The sequence below is a fragment of the Rhipicephalus microplus genome, chromosome X, assembly GCF_043290135.1.
Source record: "Rhipicephalus microplus isolate Deutch F79 chromosome X, USDA_Rmic, whole genome shotgun sequence".
NCBI classification, from domain to species: Eukaryota; Metazoa; Arthropoda; class Arachnida; order Ixodida; family Ixodidae; genus Rhipicephalus; species Rhipicephalus microplus.
The window spans coordinates 324,103,609-324,125,386 of NC_134710.1; the positions used below are offsets into that span (position 1 = coordinate 324,103,609).

The following is a 21,778-nucleotide window of genomic DNA, read 5'->3' on the forward strand; positions in this document are numbered from 1 at the left end:
TGTTGAGATAGGTTACTTTCAAACACATTGACACCCAGAATGGAGCCCATCATCACGTTTACACAGAGCTAGGGATCTTTCACAGATGTAGCATCTGCTATAGATAAGTGGACACCGCCAGCAAATATACCATCTTTACCACTCTCTGTCCCCGTACTACCGCCACTACCAAAGAACTGGCTACAGCGTGGAGACCATTTGTATATATTTAAGACTAGAAACCTGAATAATGGGAGATATTCCACGACTCAAGAGTTGATTGATTGATTGATTTGTGGGGTTTAACGTCCCAAAACCACCATATGATTATGAGAGACGCCGTAGTGTAGGGCCCCGGAAATTTCGACCACCTGGGGTTCTTTAACGTGCACCCAAATCTGAGTACACGGGCCTACAACATTTCCGCCTCCATCGGAAATGCTGGGATTCGAATCCGCGACCTGCGGGTCAGCAGCCGAGTACCTTAGCCACTAGACCACCACGGCGGGGCTACGACTCAAGAGTTGCACTGCAGTTTTTAAAACAACAATGTACGCAAGATCAACTACTCCCGAGCTGGTTCTGAATGTCAGGCGTCTAAGCGATAATGCTAATAAACTAAACCTTGATGTCGTTCTGCAGTGGCTACCAGCTCATTGCGGCGTAAAAGGGAATTTCAGAACTGAGTCTGTTGCCAGAGCCACACATGACGTGGTATATGAGAAAATCGACAAAATGTCACAAGTAACAGCCACTGGTGGCTGCAAAATGACAAAAGAATCACTACATTATCAGCTGCATTAGCACGTGCCGAGAATATACCAGAGAACTCGAGGCACGCGAAAAGAGCTGGCAAGCAAGGCGAAATGTATGAGTTGGCGTTGTCGTCGGCTCAACAAAGAAAGGTTGAATCGCCAGCTGACGTATGGCGACAGAAGTGACGGGCGTTCGAGGCTGCAAGCTGTGACACTGGCGCCTCGAGCAGAGGCGTAGGCAGAAATCTTTATAAGAGAGGGACCTCAATGAAACGGTCATTTTTCACTGCATGCCATGGCGACAAATGTTCCAGGGGAGGGGAAGGGCAAGGGCACGGTGTACCACCTTCTTGCTATGTTACTGGTATTGAGGTGTGGCCCGCGTACTCAATGGCATTCGAGCAAGGCGCCTCGGCGATGCAAATAAGACGCACTGAAAGTACGAGGGTTACAGATGTAATCACCCTTCTCCAGCTAGCCTCCGAGGAGAATTTCCGGAGAGCCACGTCAGCGGTGGAACACAGCGCTGGGTGAATGAGCAGACGACGAAGTTAGATTAACTGACCTATTGCTCAGGTCAGCGGTACGACTGCCCGCTTGTACAGGAGACGGCTGGCACACCGAAGGGCAGAATAGACAACGAGTTTAGCAGACAGGGGATTTCAGCGTTGAACCAAATAAGGGGTGCATTGTAAGTAAGGTCGGCCCAACGCATCAATTCATTTAGAACAAGAGTTGCCGAACTATCCAATGATCAGGACAAGTTAGATGTTGGGATTGCAGAGTTTATTTCTTGCGTGAGTCAGTTTGCAGTTAGTCAGTGCAGTGCGTTTTCTTTGACCATTTCCCGAGCCTGGCTGAGCCCATCGTCCAGCACTATCGGAATCCTTAACACATCCTTTTTCAAGAAAATGTAATTCACAGCATATACACGGAGTGAATAATGATGAGCGGGGCAAAGCGTTCGTCAGTTCGTCCGTGCTTCTGTCCATCCGTTCGTTCTTGCTTCTGTCCGTCCGCAGACTATTCGTGCGCCGATTCATGCGTCCATCCGTCTGTCCATGCATCCATTCATGAGTTCATTCATCCGTAAGTCCATCTGTTTGTGCGCCCATCCGTCCGTACGCCCGCGTGTCCATCCATCTGCCCGTCCGTCTACTAATCTGTCTGTCCGTCCGTCTGTCCACGCGTCCGTCCGTGCGTCCATCTAGTGGACACTCCAAGTACTGCCATTTCTCATCTCGCATCCCTGTGGCACATGCCCGCTCTAGAGCGGGTATGAGCCACTGGTGGTTACGTACTACATACATACATACATACATACATACATACATACATACATACATACATACATACATACATACATACATACATACATACATACATACATACATACATACATACATACATACATACATACATACATACATACATACATACATACATACATACAAGGGATGGACAGACCCACGCCTTAAGGAGCTTCTCTCCTAAAACAGCAAGTTTGTTATGTGCGTTCGCGTGGAATCTGCAACGAACAATATATGGTGCGATACTGGTACCACCACTGTTTGCACCGCTGCACATAATGAATTCGAACCAAAGTGTAGCCATTATGTGCCATAAGAACTAACCAGAAAAGATGAAACGTACCTTCACCGGCTATAGGCTCTGGTCAGACGTAACTGCGCCGCAGCGGATGAAGGTGCCTCTAGTGACAACAAGCGCTGATTTGACGTGATGTTCTCACCGGCTCGCTCTTGGGTGCGATGGCAGAATGATGCCTTTATGGGGGCCAATTACGTCTTATTTATCAGTTCTTTTATTCGTAGAATTTTTTGGTGCCCTGTAGCATGCATACGACAGATTTACTTAGTAAGCTAAATTCCCTGAAAATGTGACGATTACATAATTTTTAAAGAGACACTAACCAGGCTCCAAAAATACAAAAAAGCTCAATATTCTTTCGTGATATTTCTCGTCTTTTTTGGCACACTACTGTGACGTAGACAGTAGTTCTTGTGATGTATACAGCGTGCATGCTCTCGATTCGTTGATATACGGGAAATATCACATGTGATTTATCACCTGCACTGCTTTGCCATGCATCCGCTCATGCGTTCTTCTTTGTATCGCATGAATGTCATGCAGAATCATCCGATCAAAGTTCATTTTTTGTGTTTACAACTGCGCAAGCGGCGATAACAGCGTGCGGCCGAGAAGCGCCAAATCCTGATAGGCTGTAGCGCTTAGTGCTTATATTGTTCACGTGCATTCAAAAACTAAGAGGCGAGGAGGATGCATCGTGTGTATGAAGGACAGAAAAAATCACCCCCTCATCTTTAAACGCGGGTTGGTGAGTGGTCCTTTCAAGCCGAATAGCTGTATGATGAATATATTACCACTCTGAGAATTTTGATGATTTATGCATCCTATATATTGCAACATAAGAAGCAAAGTCGGTAATTTCACAAGGTACATCGACGATAGATAAATTTTTAAAAATGCACAAGTTTTCAAATAATGGCCACAGAACCTACAATAAAATGCACAAAAGATGCAGTTGCTAGTTTAACAAGACCTCTTTTTGTGCATACGGGCTCAAAAATAACTGAAACGCCAACGTATGCTGTCACAAACTTTGCGAACGCTAATATCGCAACTGGTGTCGTAAAAAGTATTTTCAAATGGACTTTCTACGTAACGGGCTACATATTTTTGCTCCAATATACGTCATAAATATGTGGTTTGTATAAATGTGAGGAGACGAAAACTCTTTAGTTAGTCTCATGTGTTCTCATTTTAGTTTGTCGTAGATACAATGTGTGCATGTCACGGTTGTTTTTGTTCAACAAGGGTGTTCAAGAAACATGCGTTGATTATGTAAACAATAAGAGAACACTTGCGTATTAATATAAATGCAACCAACGAAACTTCCTGTGATTTTTCGCAGTACAACTTCTTAAAGGGACCCTGAAATGGTTTTGACAATTTTGTACCAATCCATAGGGCCGGTATACCAAGTCATAAGTGTAATTTAAAGACTGGTTTGAGGTTTCTTTTAAATTGCGTAATTTATTACAACACTTTAAAGCTTCAATTTCCAGAACATACCTGCGACTCAGCCTAACACGTTTTCAACCGTCCATTCACAGAATGACATGCTTTGGTTACACCACGTCACCGTGGCTGATGATATGATTGGCTGCTGAATGCGCGGAAGTAAGATCGGTTTTTAGGGTGGTGGCACCTGTCGGAGCAGATATCAACCACTACACGACCTTCGTCTCTATTGCCAGATGGCTTGCGTGCTATACTGGGCGCACTGCGTGATGGCCTCCGAGATTAAGCGTGACTTTTTGGCGTACAATCTCGCATGTATGAACTGGGCAGAGCTAGAATCGTCGAGAGCGCTCTTTAAAACTCCGCGGTCGTCCGCGATTCCAGTGTGTCTCATGAGTTGAGGAGGGAAGGTAGAGATGAGGAGGGGGTATGATATTATTGTCCGTAGCGGCCTTGGTGCACAGCGTTTCGGTGAATTTGTGGTGCGAATAGTTTGATGATACTCTAGCCTAAATGGTGACAAAACTTAAAAAAAACCTTTTCAGGAGCCCTTTAAAGCTATGTGTATTTGTTATTCTCATATTATGAAGTCATCTTGAGGAGGTTAGTATTTTGCACGTGAACGCCGAAATCCAAAAGGTTTAATTGATAAGGATTTTAATCCCTCCTGAGAAGTGAGTTTATGCAGGCAAGATGGTCTTTTAAAGCGTTTCTAAGTGTGATGACGCACAAACCAAGGTCACAATTTCAGAAACAGGCATATACATGGCTAAATTCAATTTTTATTTGCTTCTAAAGGTACTTGAAGTGTAGTTAATAACGAATTATCCGTTTATCGTCAGAAGTTTATGAATTGGTTTAGGTTTTTGTCAGTAATGCCGATTTACTTAAAAGAATTGTGCACGAGTTAGTTCCAGTTATTTTTATTGAAGTTAAATGTCTGCATTTTCGCATTTCGCCGAGCCTGCTGCTTCACATCATTTGAGAATGTGTCGAACGGCTGAATATAGTAGAACTCCATTAAAACGTCTTTGAAACAATCATAAGAAAGTGAGAAACAAAAAATAAGGAGCCGGGAAACACAATAGTCTAGACACGAGAAATACTAACTAAAAGGTAGTGGGTACGGAAGTTTATTTCGATGCTGCGTTCGTTCATCGCCGAATTTCACACGGCTTCGTTGCCGAAGATGGATACTTCCGTGGTGCGTTTGGACGTGCATCTATTGAATTGCGGGAAGACCTGCACAATTAATGATCGCAGCCGTTTATTAATCAAAGAACGCTTCGAAGCTTTTGAGTATAGCGACGCGGGAGTAGGCATATATTTCATATTTGGCATGCTTTGTGTGCTTTTGTTTTTTCCTTGCAAACACAACTAGGGACAGATTTCTGCACAGCATAAATGCTCGACCTTGGGGTTATTTGATGCGGTGGACCTACCACATAAAGTTATCACTTTACCCACTCAATCAAGAAAAGAGAAAAGTCGGCTATATAGCTTGATGAGACAGATGCTTGGGCTAGTTGGTGATTCCGAATCAACATATTTGCACAGCGGAAGACTACGAGTAGTTACGGCGCAACTACAGAAGAAGAGACAGGGAAAGAATGAGCGCTCACTTCAACAGAAATTTTATTAGCGAAAATGCTGAAACTATACACTCGTGACAGAACATCACCACGCAACCGCGCAACCGATCGAATAATAGCAAGAAAATCATCATCTCATTGTATGGTCACAACAACACACCTCAGCGCAAATTCACAATCTATTACGTCAGACCCACTAATTCGATTTATTTTTTAGTCAGAGCAAGCGAAGGCATGCTGTTGATACATCGATCACCCAGCATTTGCATTTGATTACCCTCAATAATCTCTCGTGTTAGCTGCTGATGGTGTCTGGCTACAACAGTGCACTTTTCGAATTCCGGTCTGCAACCACAATCTCTACAGCGGATACCTAAATGACCTTGAACAGCTGAGTATATATGCTAATGGTACTCCTTTAAACGCTAATTCAGGCACCGGCCCGTTTGCCCAACATACATCTTGCCGCATGTCAACGAAAGCAAATAAACGACAGCTATCAGACATGCTTACGAATAGCCTTTTATGTTTGATTGTGCAGCAGCTACTTCAAGCGAACTGCGCATTCACCCGTTTGTAGAGCGCTGAAAGCTTTTCTGGGGCAGAGAAAACAACCTTCACATCTACCTTATCACCTGTCTTTTTCAAATTGTGAGAAATCTTATGTAGATAAGGAATCACAGCCACGCGCTTTGAGCTACTAGCCACGCAGTTCACTGGTGCTTCTTGTCCCTGTTTAATTGTCCTAAGCAACTTTTCTGCCACCAAAACCTGCACATGATCGGGGAAACCAGCGATGATTAGACGGGAAGTCCGCTCAACGAAGCAGCTGATTAACGAGTGGCCACAAGACTTTCGGAGGGCATTTCTTAAACAATGATTAGCAATGCCTCTCCTCACGAGCTTCGAATGAGCTGAAAAGTACGGTAGAAGTGGTTTACTTCCTCTTGGCTCACATTTCCAGCAAAGGAGTTCACTTGAGATGTTTAATTTCAAATCTAAAAACCTTAACAAAGCATGCCGCGGACGCTCATGCGTCAGAATAACAGGTGCCATGAGGCCTAATTCCTTCGACGGAACATAGCATTCGAATTTGCAAAATCCTTCACTCTGAATGGAAACGTCAAGCGCTAGCTTCGGGACGTGATGTTCTTTCAAGTGAACAGTACCGACAGCCCTCGAAGGGCCAAGAAAAAGTTGCTGGAGTTCTGAGTCTACACGGGCAGAACGACTGAGTTCATCTGGCAACATATGCTGCCACACCTTCGGGCCATCACTCCCAGGAAAAAACCCTCCTTGAGCAACCCAATCCACACTGCGTGTGAGGTGCCCATCCCGGACTGTGTATAGCGTGTGTTAAGCTTGGGTCCCAAGTTCACCAAACAACCTCAGATGGCACTTCCGGAAATGCTGACCCTTGTAAGGCAAGCGGCCAAACGGGCTCTCGAGGCCGAAACAGATAGGTGCGTAGCTGAAGGCAAGCAGGTTTTGTCGACCTCTACGCCAGACCACCGTAACCTTCCTTTTCACCATGTTGTCAGGTTCTTCAAAGAGCGTTCACTAGCCTTGTTTACCACAGATAAGGATGGGGGCTTCGCTGTGATGCCGAATGAAGTGCTCCGCTCAAAAGCCAGCAATGCTATAAGTTCTGTGTTCGAGTGCCGAAGCGACGTAACGCTGACAAATGCAAAGACTGAAGCCAAGAAATTGTGCAACGCACTGGAAATAAGTAGGCTAGCGAGATCCATTGACAAAAGCAAGACACTTAGCTTGGGTTTATTCTTCACGGTCAAGACTCACAAAGTAGAGTGGCCGATTCCAGTCATTGTTTCGGAAAATGGTGCGTGGCAGAAGGAAGTTGCTTTGTTTTTACAAGATAAGGTAAACTTGCTGATCGTCGACGACCCTTTTCTGGCAAAAGATTCTAATGACATCGTTTCATTTCTTGGACGTAAAAACAATGACTTAAGTGCTTCCTCCGTTGACATCAACAATCTTTACTACTCTTTGCCACATGACATGCTACAACGGTGCGTCGAGGACTGTATTGACAACTTCGGTTCAGTTGCATTCAAGAATGCGGCGGCCATAACAGTCAGTGGCTTTCTTGAGCTCGTTGGCTTTTACTTAAAGACCACTTTTTTATCATAGAATGAAGGCACTTTTATTCAAAAAGGAGGAGTGTGCATCGGTTCATGCATGGCAACTGTTTTAAGTGACATTTTTCTCGCTCACCATGACCTACTCTTGGCTAGCAGCCTCGAAAGAACGGATGTCGTAAACGTGTCTCGTTTTGTTGACAATTTTCTTGTGCTTTTTGACTGCAATGATCGAGGCTTCGAAGCTGCCGTTTGAAACATAATACGTTTTTTTTTATTAGTGCATGGCACCTCTTATTCTGACGCATGAGCTTCCGCAGGATGCTTCGTTAAAGTTTTTAAATTTGAGATTAAACTTCTCAACTGAACACTTTTGCTGTAAATATGAGCATAGAGGACCACAGAATAATGCTAAGTAAATTACCACATTATGGTTTCCGTGGGACCATATTTCAACATCTTTCAGATTCCCTGAAAGATCGTCAACAGGCTGTATTAATTAACGATTTCATGTCTTCTATGAGCCACTTGAGTACTGGTGTTCCCCAGGGCTCGGTGCTGGGGCCATTTCTCTTCTCCTTGTATATTAATGACCTTCCGCAGATATTACAGCCTTCTAACATACTGATGGATGCTGACGATACTTGTGTCATAGTAACAGATAAACATCTAAATGATCTTTAATCGAAGTCCAATATGGAACTGGAAAAGGTCACTCATTTGTTATCGAATAATAAACTATCTATAAATACCGATAACACTAAATGCATCACATTTCGCTCTCGGTTAAGATTCATTAATGCTAATGACATACATATAAAAATTGACAATTTCGTGATCGAGCAATTAAGCACAATTAAATATCTGGGTGTCACTATAGATAACAACTTACATTCGCAGATGCAGATTCAAGATGTGTGTTCCAAATTAGCCTCAGGGTGTCATGCACTTACTCAGGCTCGTCAATATTTTAATACCACTACTCTAGGAGGGTTTATTGGGCTTTCATTCATTGTCATATCTCATATTGCAATGAGTCTTGGGGCGGCAGGTACACAACTTACTTGGACCCGATTAGACGACTTAAAAAACGGGCAGTAAGAATCATTACTCATTCTAAGTATAACGACCCCAGCAAACCTTTGTTTTCCAGATTACTTATTTTGCCCTTCGACAAGCTACGGAAATTAAAACTAGCCAGATTCGTACACACAGTTAATAATTACAACCACCCTTTTCATGTGTCGATTTTTTTTGCCCCTTCTTGTTCTATTAGACAACTAACCTTTGGTAAATGGAATATTCCATGAACTGACAACTTATATGGTGAACGGCTTTTACAGTTTTTTGGTATTAAAATCTGGAATGTTATTCCTTTTGAAATAAAAATGTGTTCAAATTTCACTGAGGCACTAGAAGAACACTATTTAGAAAAATGTAATGATTTATTATTGTTCTGTCATAATTAGTCTGATGGCTGTCTTGATTTCAATATGTAAGTAGGTGTTTATTCCGTTTTCGTTCTCTCGTGCATTGTAACGGTTTAGCGCGGTTATTTATTTGCTCCTGTTGTCATGCGGCAAGATGTATGTTGGGCAAACGGGCCGGTGCCTGATTGAGCGTTTAAAGGAGCATCATTACCATATATACTCAGCTGTTCAAGGTCATTTAGGTATCCTTTGCAGAGATTGTGGTTGCAGACCGGAATTCGAAAAGTGCACTGTTGTAGCCAGACACCGTCAGCAGCTAACACGAGAGATTATTGAGGGCAATCAAATGCGAATGCTGGGTGATCGATGTATCAACAGCATGCCTTTGCTTGCTCTGACTAAAAAATAAATTGAATTACTGGCTCTGACGCAATGGATTGGGAATTTGCGCTAAGGTGGGGTGTTGTAACCATACAATGAGATGATGATTGTCTTGCTGTGATGCAAACGGTTTCGCGATTGCATGGTTACGTTCTGCCACGAGTTTGTATTTCTGGCGTTTTCGATAATAAAGTTTCAGTTGAAGTCTGTGCTCTTTCTGTCCTTGTCTCTTCTTCAGTAGTTACGTCGTAACTAGTAGTGTTGCGCTCTGCAAATATGTAAGCTATATAGAGTTTAATAATTCATCAGTGTTGAGTCAGGAACGAATACAGCTTGTTTGTACACGATATATTATACAACTGGTAGAGTTCAGGGCTGATATATATATATATATATATATATATATATATATATATATATATATATATATATATATATATATATATATATATATATATATATGTATAAACGCTTAGGTTTCCCTGCACACACATCTTCCTTGTCCCGACAGTATTTTATTTATTTCTTTTTCTGGATTTCACGCTTATGTACAGAATAATGCTGCTGAAGTTGTCACTTCAGAATCAGATTGACTCCGGAGTCAGTCCACACTTTCGCGACCATTGAATGGAATGGGATTGAAATGACGTATTTTTACCAAAATAGAGCACGTTTTCGTCCACGCACTGCTTTTCAAACTTCAAACTTCAGTAAGACAGACCCTTGTATTTATAAATAAAGCCGTTTGTTTTATATTTACAAACGCGGCACATTTAAGCACGTTCTTGCTTCGAACTTTGTCTCTATTCGTCACGTTACCGTGATTATATATTCTGTTGGTGTGGTGTAGAACTAAGACGAAGTATACGCGCCCCCCCCCCCTCCTCCATTTTAGTTCTTTAGGACCAATCGTTGAAGAAGCCGCGATTCGCACTTTGATTTGCTTACTTGGGTGATAACAATTCGTTTTGTGCATAGCAAGAAGCGAACTTGCCGCATGCATTTCATCGATTCTTCTGATAACAGTGCCGGCACTGGGAGATAAAAGTGAGCATATGGTCAACAACTTCCGCTCATATTTCAAATGAGACACAGTTGTGCCGTGAAGATTTTCCCCAGCTTTCTATATGTAAAACTTGTTTGACTTGTGCCTTAGTGTAGTGCAACAAACCTCAAGAACATATGGATGATCTCCCTGCCTTTCCTATCTTTCTTCCTACCACTCCTGTGACCGCATTCTAAAACGACCACTTTCGGCGACAGTGTTACTTTGCATTACGTATAGAATATTGTGTGTGCAACAAGTTAATCAACTACATTTGCCTACCTCCTACCAGCCGATGGGAGCACACAGAAAGCAATATTTTCTAACTCCGAATACGGCGCCTGGATCATACAAAAACCGAGCCTCTCGCTTCGCTTGTGAAAACGAAGTGTGTGCGCTACGGAAGATGCATCACCTGAAAGCGGTATAATGTAGCATATACCACTAATCCGGAACCACTTTCACACAATGTATTACAGCTTCATGTGTCTACCATTTACGTAAGTCTACAACACGAATGTGCGAGAGATCTGGTAGGCTGTCGCATTATTGAACGCTTGAAAATAGCGTGAGGAGAGGCTCAAATGAGAAGGCAGGAGCAAAAAACGATTACGAGAACATAATGTGTGCTTGCGATAATCGTGTTGTCGACTTTGTTTTTGAAGGCACTGAAATAAAGGGTTTACTATTTCTCCGGCAGGCAACGTATCGCTCCTAAATGCCACCCGTCTTGCGCTTTATTGTGCCCCGTCGCTACATGAAAATTTTGTTTACCTGAATCAAAAGGAAAGTGACTCATAGCGGCGATGAGGCCTGTTAGTGACGTGAAATTGTCAAGCGACCTTCGAATGCTCCTCGTTTCGTGGGTCTTATGAACCTACTTTCACGAAGCCTAGGATTGGTTTTGCACACAAAAAATTAACACACCACTCAAACACACACACAAGCATAACGCAAACACAAACACACAAACGCACACACGCGAACAGCGCGCGCGAGAGAGAGAGTATATATAGAGGCTGTGGAGTTGAGCACTGAGTCCTCAGCGTGGAGCTTCTTTTGAGGGTAGCCGAATAGGGCTTCGCCAGGTACAGGGACACAGGTTTGACGACTGAACTTCTGTTTGACGTACGGCAAGAAATTTTCAAAGCAGAGGTCGTTTAGTATGAAGTAAACCAGGCAAATGCTAGGATATGTACACGTGGGTGCGCTGTGATGAGTACATGCACGTTCTGTGCCCACGCGCTGTGTTTCTACGCATTAAATATATATCAGCACCGTTCTCGCTGTCTTTCTTTGAAGGCTTCTAGTGCATGCCACTCAAGCCTAGTTCCAACAGCGCGCATGATACGCCAACTAAATTCATTTTTGGAGACGCGCATACAGGAAATATGATTTTGTTTCGCCCGTGTATCAGTTTGACTGGACACATCGAGTGCACCTCGGTGCTCTGTCTTTCATTTCGTGTCGCTAGAGTTTGAAAATGTCGTCGTCAAATATACCATCGACGCTCGAGACGCCTTCTAAGTAAGCCTTCGAGGCAAAAGGACGCAGGAAAAATGCAACTGTCACTCTGAACATTCACGTTTGCGCTACGAGTCAGTTTCTGTTCTTCGGGAGAAACTAGACCCGGAAGAGTATTAACAAAAGCTTACAAAAGAAAATGAAAAAAAATACGGTCCTCGTAGCTTACCTGGCGTTTTGAGTGTTATTTTTTGATATTTTTCATTTCTGATGGCTGATTTGGTTGAAAAACAGTCACGCACTGCTTCCTGAAGGAAGTGCGTTATATCGTCGTGCCGTGCCAAACGTGAAGACGCAGCACATCATTGTGGGAACACACGGGCCCTTGCTCAATGAAACCCTGTAACATAAATAGGGTGTAAAACAACAACAGAGAACTTTTCTTCTCGTTGGACGAGCTTTTATTACTTTTCGTTTATTTGTTACAATCACATATTTAATAAATGGGAAATTGTTATAATATAGTTCTCTATTAGGTCGTGTGAAAGTCTGTTTCGCTTTTCATCTCTGGACTCTGTAGAAACACTAAAGAACTTGCTAAATAACTAGGTGTCGAAGTATAGAAATGGGCCTGTAAAAATGTAGCTAAATATTTGAGGAAGCTTGCGCTTTGTATACTGTACGAGCTCTAGACGTTGACAACGCTGAACAGTTGCTTATTCACAAACATAAAATGAAGCAAAAACCAAAACAGTCGGTGGAGCACATAAATATGTATGCTTTTGAGTTTAGCGTTGCATGTCTATAGTATCAAAGCTTGAGGTTTGTTTCGGCTAGATATAGACATTGTCACATGCATTGCGTGCGTCTATGATGTTTTTTTTTTGTCCGTTATACTTGAAGTGAGTGAATTCGCGGCCCTGCTGAATCCGCTTCTGTTATCCATCAGACAGCTGTAGTAGGGGCCTACATTTGGACGCCATCTATTATTCTATTTGTTCGTAGCTATAGGGCTTCAGGCTTCGTCTTCGAGATTGCTTCCGTGCACGCTTCTGGGAGATTGGAATATTCTTGGTTGAGTAACACCGCAGTGCCCTTCGAAGTTCTCGCTGCTAAGGTATTCTGTCCTCGCACTTTTTTCCTCCAATTTCACGTTAATAGCTTTTTGGTGACGTGCGATCGCGCAGACAGGTGACGTCTTCGCCTCCCGAGTGAGAGGCACCCAAGTGAACCGCTGCGTTTCGGAAGGTTTTCAAATTTTTAGAGAATTGTATAGGTCGTGCAGGACGCGTGCCAATGACATCTGCGCTCGTGAGGACGAGAGTGTCTTTGTTGTTTTCATGCGTCTCTGTGTTTGCTGTTGCACGACCATCTTTACTAAAAAAAAGTGTTCTTAGCTCTATGCTTTTTTCAGCTGCAGCAAGAAGAACGTGTGTAAAATATTTTTTTTTTACTGATTCCCTCTCGGGTCAGGATGCCACATGCAAACGTTTTTGAAACTTTTTTTCTAGCTATAGTTTGTCGTTACGATGATAACAACGTAACTATAGCCTCGCGTGTCCTTGACATCCAGATTATTCGGATCGGGACATACAGAACGGTTTCTCTTGCGGTATTCTCTTAAATTCTTTTTTTAATAAAGTCCCTTGTTACGGTAACGAATTGTTTTGCTTTCTTAATATTCCAAAGAGGTAATTTCAAAATGCACCTAATTTGTTAAATGCAATGTACTCTCATATGCAGTACAAACAATGATGCCTTCACCAACACAATCAATCATGTGTGCTCACTTGTACGACCTCGAAATTGATCTCTGGTTATTGTACTAGAATGCACTCAGTAGATTAGCGCAGTTTTGTTCACAAGTCAACAAACGTTCGGTTGGTCGTTTCCTTAATGTGACACGCTTACCTAAAGTTGAAATTTGCTACAAATAATAATTAAAAAATAATAAATAAAGAAATAAACAAATGAACGTACATCTGTGCCAAACGCTGCTGAGTTCTTTGCTGGAAGTGTTGTCCTACATCTCCACAACACAGTGATTTCTGCTTTAACGCTATCGCGTTGAAGAGCTTGTTTCGCAGAAATTCCGGCGTTAGTATCGGCATCGATGTTGTTGGTTGTGAGCGAAAAATCGCCATCTTGTGTGTTACCGAAAAATTGGAAAAAATGCAAACGAAATTAACATTAAAAATGTCCGGGTTGAAGTCATGATCGAACCCAGGATGTTTGCCTGGCCAGCAGGTGTTCTACCACGCCGCAACGTGTATGTTTGGAAACAATGTCATAGCAACTTCCTCTGCTTGAAATGTAGTGAAAATAACGTTTATGCTTCGCAAACAAACGAGCTTTGTATACAAGCTTCGAAATACATGTGATATCGCTGCAATATTGCGTTAGACAACCGTATACATTGCTATCAGGTGTCAGATCATGTGATTATCGTATCGACTTCAGCCACCCATTACAAAAGTCACACACGTTACAGCGCATACTCTTTTAAGACCAGGTAGCGGGTGCACAGCGAGTTCACAAAGGTTTCACGCGCATAACTGCTCGAGGTTTAAAGCACAGTTTACCCATTACGCAGAGTGCAGCCATATGCGAAAGCTTCACTGACACAAGCCACTTTCAACTTTATCGACTACATTGTAGTAGGCTAATCCACAATTTAAACTTCTCGAGTGACATGGTGTATTAAATATTATGCAAGAAGCGATTGAAGTACGCACTATATATGAGCAGGATATCCTTGCCGCGTTCAACTCTTAAAGGTGACGCTAAAGAGTCCTCGAGAGTTTTGTTTCCTTTATGACTATTCATTCTTGAAAGGCTCTGCTTGTAATGACAGTTCCAAAGAGCTTTCGTTTGCATTTTAGTTTAATAGAAAGACAATATTGCCGCTTCTTTGTTTTCACGACACCCTGAGTCCGCTACCACTGCATGCAAAGCTATTACTATACCGTTTCCTTAATATTTGTAACTCTTATATCATTTAGGGAAACACGCATATATATGCTTGAAAACAATATAAATGTTAGCCCTACTTCCTTTCATCCGTTCGGTTTACTTTGGGGCGGGCAGGTAAGATTAGACAATTGCCTTTGCCAGGGCTCATCGCAAACGCTCCCCACCATAAATAACAATCAACCCACCTCATATAGATCGGTTCACCCTCAATAGCAACAAAAACTTCCAGTGATAGCACAACAGCCCCGTAAATGCGGTCACAAATGTTTCTGGAAACGACCATTACTTAGCGGACCATCCGGATCATGTATCATGTATGCCATTTAGTTTGTCGTACGTGGGAGTGGTGCCTTCCACTACATTTGTAGCGGTGCTTTTCTTACGCAGGACATCCTAATATACTGGCGTACAGCGCAGGTGCATTATGCGTTGTCATCATGTCGGAAGTTTATATTTATGACTTTCACGGCGGCTGCTCTGCATATGTCGCGACTTACTGTCAGGTCACTGCCATTGGTGGGTCACTAAACGACAATAGTATCTGGGGTGTAACACGCGCTGAACTTCAAGACCACTACGAGAAAAATTGTCGCAAACAAGAAAGCAAAGGCGACGTCATTCGCCGAAAAAGGCCCTTGTGTGTCGCCTCCTGAAATCTAGGCTGCCGTTAGGGAGATTTGAAAAGGGGCTGGAACCTAAACTTATAGGAGCCTAAAGTAGCAAAGCAAAGTAACTATCATATTCGCTGCCAAACAACAGTAACACACTATAAATCATGAATAGAGCTATTGGTATTGCACATCACATTATATCAGTTCAATTAAACTAGACATTGCATAAAAGCATACTTTTTCCCGTTTTTGCTCGGTGTTTAAAGGACAGGCACAGTAAGTTGCAAATAAATGAGTAAAGGGTAAGTTCAGTGCGCCTGCACTCATCTTATCTAAATAGTCAGTGTCAGAGTATTCTAAAATATTTTAGCCAACTCTCTGAGAATGTTAATCGTTGAACCATTTTTTATCCAGGCCGTAGTTAGAAATTCGTTATAGTTACCGTGAGAGCATTGCAGCTTCAAATAGTGAAATCTTGATAAAGAGGAATGGTGCAGCTTAATTTGGGGCCGCAATCTGACATGCCATTTATGTAAAATGTACATTCTGGTATCCCATTCGCAAAAAAGACTCACCGCGGCATCTAGTGATTTACGCTGTTCGAGTTATGACGTACAGTGTATACGTGCCATCACATCTAAAGGAGGGAGACGTTGCTTCGACATTGGCCAACCGAGCCCAACTTGCGTTGGTCGCCAATGGATTTTTATAATGAGGAGTATACTTACTAGCTTTGTGGGGGGCCCGCACCAGGCAATCTACCACCTACTCACGGCATAAAGATGTAATAAAGTTTTTTCTAGCTCCCTTTCTCTCTTCAACATCAGAATAAAGCATGTTTTTCTAAACGTTGTCTCCAGCGACACCCTGTGGCCAAAAATTTTTCATGATGTACTGATATGTAGGTATTATTTATTATGCATTCAAGCATACCATGTCATACACATTCTGACATTCACCAAATTAACGAAATCACCAGGGCATCTTCACGACGTGCCCATGATGTAATTATTTCCATTGGTATCAAGACATGGATGACATTCATAAGACGTTACTCATTTTTGTCACACGTGCATGTCAGGTAATGTATGCTAAATATATCCAAATATTGAAACAGATAGGTTACCAAGATGTCACCACAATGTAGATAGATAGATAGATAGATAGATAGATAGATAGAGAGATAGATAGATAGATAGATAGATAGATAGATAGATAGATAGATAGATAGATAGATAGATAGATAGATGCCCAAACTTTTTTTGTTTGCCAATGAGTACTTCGCAATCAGACGTGTAAGGCGTTTAAGCTTCTCCTTTAAGAATGCACTGCAATTGCCTTATTGCGCAGCATCCGCATCACTGTCTCATTTCCTTGCCATGCTTCGCTTTTCAGTGGACACCTCAGCCATTCTGAAAGGGATAAAAGATGTCTGTGTGCGTGCAATCGACTGGTGTAAACTCTCCTAAGGCGTCTTCTGTAATTAAAGGTGCGTCGTGCCCATTTACTACACGTCTTCAAGGAAATTAGATTCGTGCCCTAAATAGATACGTGTTTCTTTTTCGTGTTTTTCTCATGCATATTTCTATTTAAATATGACTTCTTTCCACTCCTGTACTGGTCTGACAGTATCAATGAATGAATGAATGAATGAATGAATGAATGAATGAATGAATGAATGAATGAATGAATGAATACGCGCGCCAAGGTTGCGGTGCCCTTCATTCATGATGGGGCTGAAGGGGATGATTAAATACATCTGAACCTGTTAAAATAGGTTGGAAGCCTGCAGCCGCTTTTTCATAACGCAGCTTTTATTCCGCGCATTTATTGGGATCTTTCGGTCAGTAAAAATGCCGTTCTACGCCGATAGTACAAGTTGTGGGACACGGCCTTCGTGATACTAAGCGTTAAAAAAGTGTATTGTTGATTGACTGTCCAGATTGCTTGTGCGAGTTTGTGCATGTTGACGTAAAATGCGAAGCACATGAAAACCAGGTACAAAAAAGAAAGGTCTCATGTGAGCTCACCGAGGAAAGGTTTTTGTGAGGAGATGCGACTGCCATGAGTATTCGTGGATGAAACAGAGCATCTTGTGATTTTTTTGTTTTGTAAATTAGCTGTAAGTTATCGCTATGTTTTTACTGGTCTTATTTCTTGCCGCGATTTCTTTCGCCATTCGCATACAAAGCTTGACATGCTCGAACATGTCAGACAAAGGCAGATCCAACCAGGATAGTTGTCTATATAGCCGCTAGAGAGTATGCTTTCAGTGGCATAAAGTACGAACCTTCCTATTTTTCCAGGAAAGGAAGGAAGGAAGGAAGGAAGGAAGGAAGGAAGGAAGGAAGGAAGGAAGGAAGGAAGGAAGGAAGGAAGGAAGGAAGGAAGGAAGGAAGGAAGGAAGGAAGGAAGGAAAGACAGACAGACAGACAGACAGACAGACAGACAGACAGACAGACAGGCAGGCAGACAGACAGACAGACAGACAGACAGACAGACAGACAGACAGACAGACAGACAGACAGACAGACAGACAGACAGACAGAGAACTTCAAGTCCTGAGGAACTAGCCGGGAAGAGGAACCCTCGGCTTGCCAGTGGTTGTTTCCGTGTCGGAATTGGGTGGCCATGCTTCTCCGGTTTTTCACGGGCCTTCAGGACGGCCGTTAATTAGATATTCAGCACATTGCTTGTGACGACGTCTTGCCAATCCTGTTCGCTGGTGTGTGACGTGTCCCGTAATACAGGACAGTGCTAGAAATATGCGTTAGACTGCTAAATAGCTTCCCACAATCTGGGCGATCCGGAATAGGAGGCACATTTTTGAATAGGATATTTGAGTATTTAAGTGTCAGCATAAAAAGAGCAAAATGTACTTACTCTGGGCGAATCCCTCGATGCGGCACATGAAGGCTCCAAGCACGTACCAGTCCGACAGGTTCTTCACCAGGTAGACCCACATACAGAACATGCTGATGATGGCGTCTGCCACGGCCAGGTTTGTCAGGTAGCAATTGATGGTGGTACGCAGGCTGCGGTTCAGCGCCACTGTCAGGATGACGCAGGTGTTGCCCACAGCGGCCACGGCGATAGTCGCGAGGTACGCGCCAATCTTGACGTACTCGGACCACGTGAAATGGGTGTCGCCGTTGCCGCTCCAGACTCCTCCCGCGAGCTCATCGCCGAACGCACTCAGATTTACGAGGAGCACGTCACCACCGAGCTGCGCCTGCTCGCTGCTGCAATTCAGCTCGGCCATGGCTATCTCTGTTGGTCACTGAGGTGAGAAAAAAGCATAGAGTTAACGCCGTACTCTATACCAGTCATTCCGTAACGGTTTACCGCAGAAAGATGCTGGCTAACAAGCACTCTGATGCATGCATATTTATTGCTATATGGCTCTGATGCCGCAAGCATCCGCAGCCGAGATTAGTACAATGAATCGCCAGGAAAGCTTACGTGGCTGAGGCTCCAACAGAGGACATCTATGTTCAAGAAAAAACATTATCGTGTAATTTATTACTTGCACAATATAGTTAGGGACGATTGGACTAAACTAAAAGGGCAATCAAAAGTTACGGCATTAAATGTATTAAGCTCGTGTAGGAGAGTGTGAGCTGGGGATCATTAGGAGAAGCCTTCGTCCCGAAGTGGACGTAAAATAGGGCTCAAATAAAGGTCAGCTTAAACGATGTCATAGAAATGAAACAAACGTAAAAGATAATTCCTAGTTGTAAGCATCAAGCCTCATTTACGAAGCCAAAACGCGGCTTCTAAAGCTGACTTCCTCTAAATCTGCTAGGGAACGCCGAAAGCCACACAAATAATGAAACTGATTTCCCCCGCAGGTTGACACCACTGTTGTCGCTAACACGTGAAAATAGACAAAGTCGCTGTATGCGTGGTTGTCATGTTTCGCATCCAACTTCGACATTACAGGGCTCACAAAACGAAAATCACCGGGATTTAAGCAATGAAATTCAGGCTGTGCAGACGAAGAATGCGTACAACAGAGCCCATTTGGTTATGGCAACCCTAGATAATTAAAATGCATCTGATATCTATACAGCTGAAGCTATTAAGCCACCACTACTTGTTCTGCGAGCAAGAAAAATCACCGCCAATCCAGGACTTGAGCATTGTATTTTATTGACGCATAAGCCTATTCCACGAACACAACAGGGAATAAAAAGCACCAAATTACAATTGACATCCTATTGCGATTGCGCATATAGTCAGATTTATTATGCTAATTGATTCTATGGGCAGGGCGCGGGGCATTTGCATTCTTGGTCTACGCTCATACTATTGTTTCCTGTGGGATTTTAAAGACAGCACTAAACGAAAATTGTGTTAATTTGCAACGCGAACAGTTAGTGTAATGTTTCAATAAACGAGTATGACAGGGATACCAAAAGTCAACGACTTATCCCAGTGACACTATTATCAGCAATCTATGAAGCAGACAGTGAAGAATTATGCGAAGAGCCGCAATGTGCTCAGTCACGCATGATTCTAAACAGCTCCGTAATGAAACCAAAGCTATCAAATTTGGGCTCTCTGCGACGTGCAGAATATAGAGAACACAGGGATGAATTATTGATATGTGGGGTTTAACGTCCGAAAACCACCATGTGGTTATGAGAGACGCCGTAGTGGAGGGCTCCGGAAATTTCGACCACCTGGGGTTCTTTAACGTGCACCCAAATCTGAGCACACGGGCCTACAACATTTCCGCCTCCATCGGAAATGCAGCCGCCGCAGCCTGGATTCGAACCCGTTACATGCGGGTCAGCAGCCGAGTACCTTAGCCACTGGACCACCACGGCGGGGCAACACAGGGATGAAAAGAACGTGTTACCGTTTTTCTGTTTTGCACGAGGGATCATTACCACGGGATTCTATACAATGCGTAATGTGAACCCTTCCAGGAAAGGACTTCAAGAATAAAGCGAAGAAAGAAAACCGTAAAAGGGGGTTTGGGATTATTGGACAGATCTACGCGCCTTCCAGCCTTAGCTTTCAGGTGCCATCGCTAACGAGGCCTCATTTCTGTCTATTCACCCGACACCGCTTTCACGCGACCCGCGACAGTCTCTGCCGTAACCTGATGCGAAACGAGAAGCTGCAGCTAGACACGACAGGCAATAGCTTTACGCCATCGTCTCATTGCCTGACACGAGACAGCATCGAAGGACACCTCCTTTGAGAAAGCTGTACCAGGTATCGGTGCAAATTGACCGCCCTCTAGCCTCCTGTCAGTATAACCACACAACCTGATAAAGACGAAAGAAAGAAAGAGAGAGAGACAAAAAAAGAGATGGCAGGCAAATCATGCAGGCCAGATGACAGCCTTGGCATACAATTATTACCACAGGCCTGATGAGCACCCTTGACGTCTCGACTAAGCTGCACGCTAATGGCTCGTTAAAGGATCGCGGTTATATGCGGAGGGGCGCCTAATGAAGGCGACGTGTAGACACTTCTCGGGCGTACTCTCTCATCTTGACACCCGCGAGTGATAGCTTTATCTTCAGGAGAGACAGAGCCGCAGTTTTACATTCTCTTTTCATCTTACACCCCACACGTCTTTTATTTGCCCCGCCGTGGTGGTCTAGTGGCTAAGGTACTCGGCTGCTAACCCGCAGGTCGCGGGCTCGAATCCCGGCTGCGGCGGCTGCATTTCCGATGGAGGCGGAAATGTTGTAGGCCCGTGTGCTCAGATTTGGGCGCACGTTAAAGAACCCCAGGTGGTCTAAAATTCCGGAGCCCTCCACTACGGCGTCTCTCATAATCATATGGTGGTTTTGGGACGTTAAACCCCACATATCAATCAACACGTCTTTTATTTGAATGACTTTAAAGATGATAATTTCTACCAGCTTTCAATTTTCTTTGCCGTTCTGAACATGTCGCTAAGAGGAAAAGATCAAGGTGGTTTTTTAAGTACTTTTCTTAGAAAGTGGTACTTCACAATAGATCACACCCATGTGATTAATTATGTGATCGACAAATATACCAAGTCTGAAAAGCCCCTTTTAGGGGCCTTTATAAGCGAAAAGGCATTCGACTCCGTAGAAATACCAGCTGTCTTTTACCAGCATCGTCCCCTTGCGAGAACGAGGGGTCAGAAAAGTTTGGAAGCAAGCTAAGAACTGAGTCACTACATTAAACTACCCAGCCGTACGGAAACTTTTCTCATTTGTTTTAATAATTACATCTATTTCGGTAACACTTTTGGAAACTAATGGCAAATACATTGAAATATGTGGAATCTGTAAGAAACCGTGTAGGTGCATTGGAATGGCATGTGGAAAGTTTCAGCAAGGAGCATTGTAACGTTTACAAGCATTTCGCAGATACTTTCAAAACAGTCACTCTAA

The 21,778-nt window shown here is 43.3% G+C and overlaps 1 protein-coding gene across 2 annotated transcripts in view; it reads right to left on the reverse strand.

The window, feature by feature from the left end:
• The window catches only part of LOC119161279 (QRFP-like peptide receptor), a 280,506-nt gene that overhangs the window by 140,754 nt on the left and 117,974 nt on the right, over positions 1 to 21,778 (reverse strand). For both annotated transcript variants that reach the window (XM_037413671.2, XM_075879600.1), the window contains exon 2: positions 18,276 to 18,672. In XM_037413671.2, coding sequence (XP_037269568.2) covers positions 18,276 to 18,654 — 379 coding nt within the window. In that variant the 5' untranslated portion in view covers positions 18,655 to 18,672. The remainder of the gene's footprint in view (positions 1 to 18,275; positions 18,673 to 21,778) is intronic.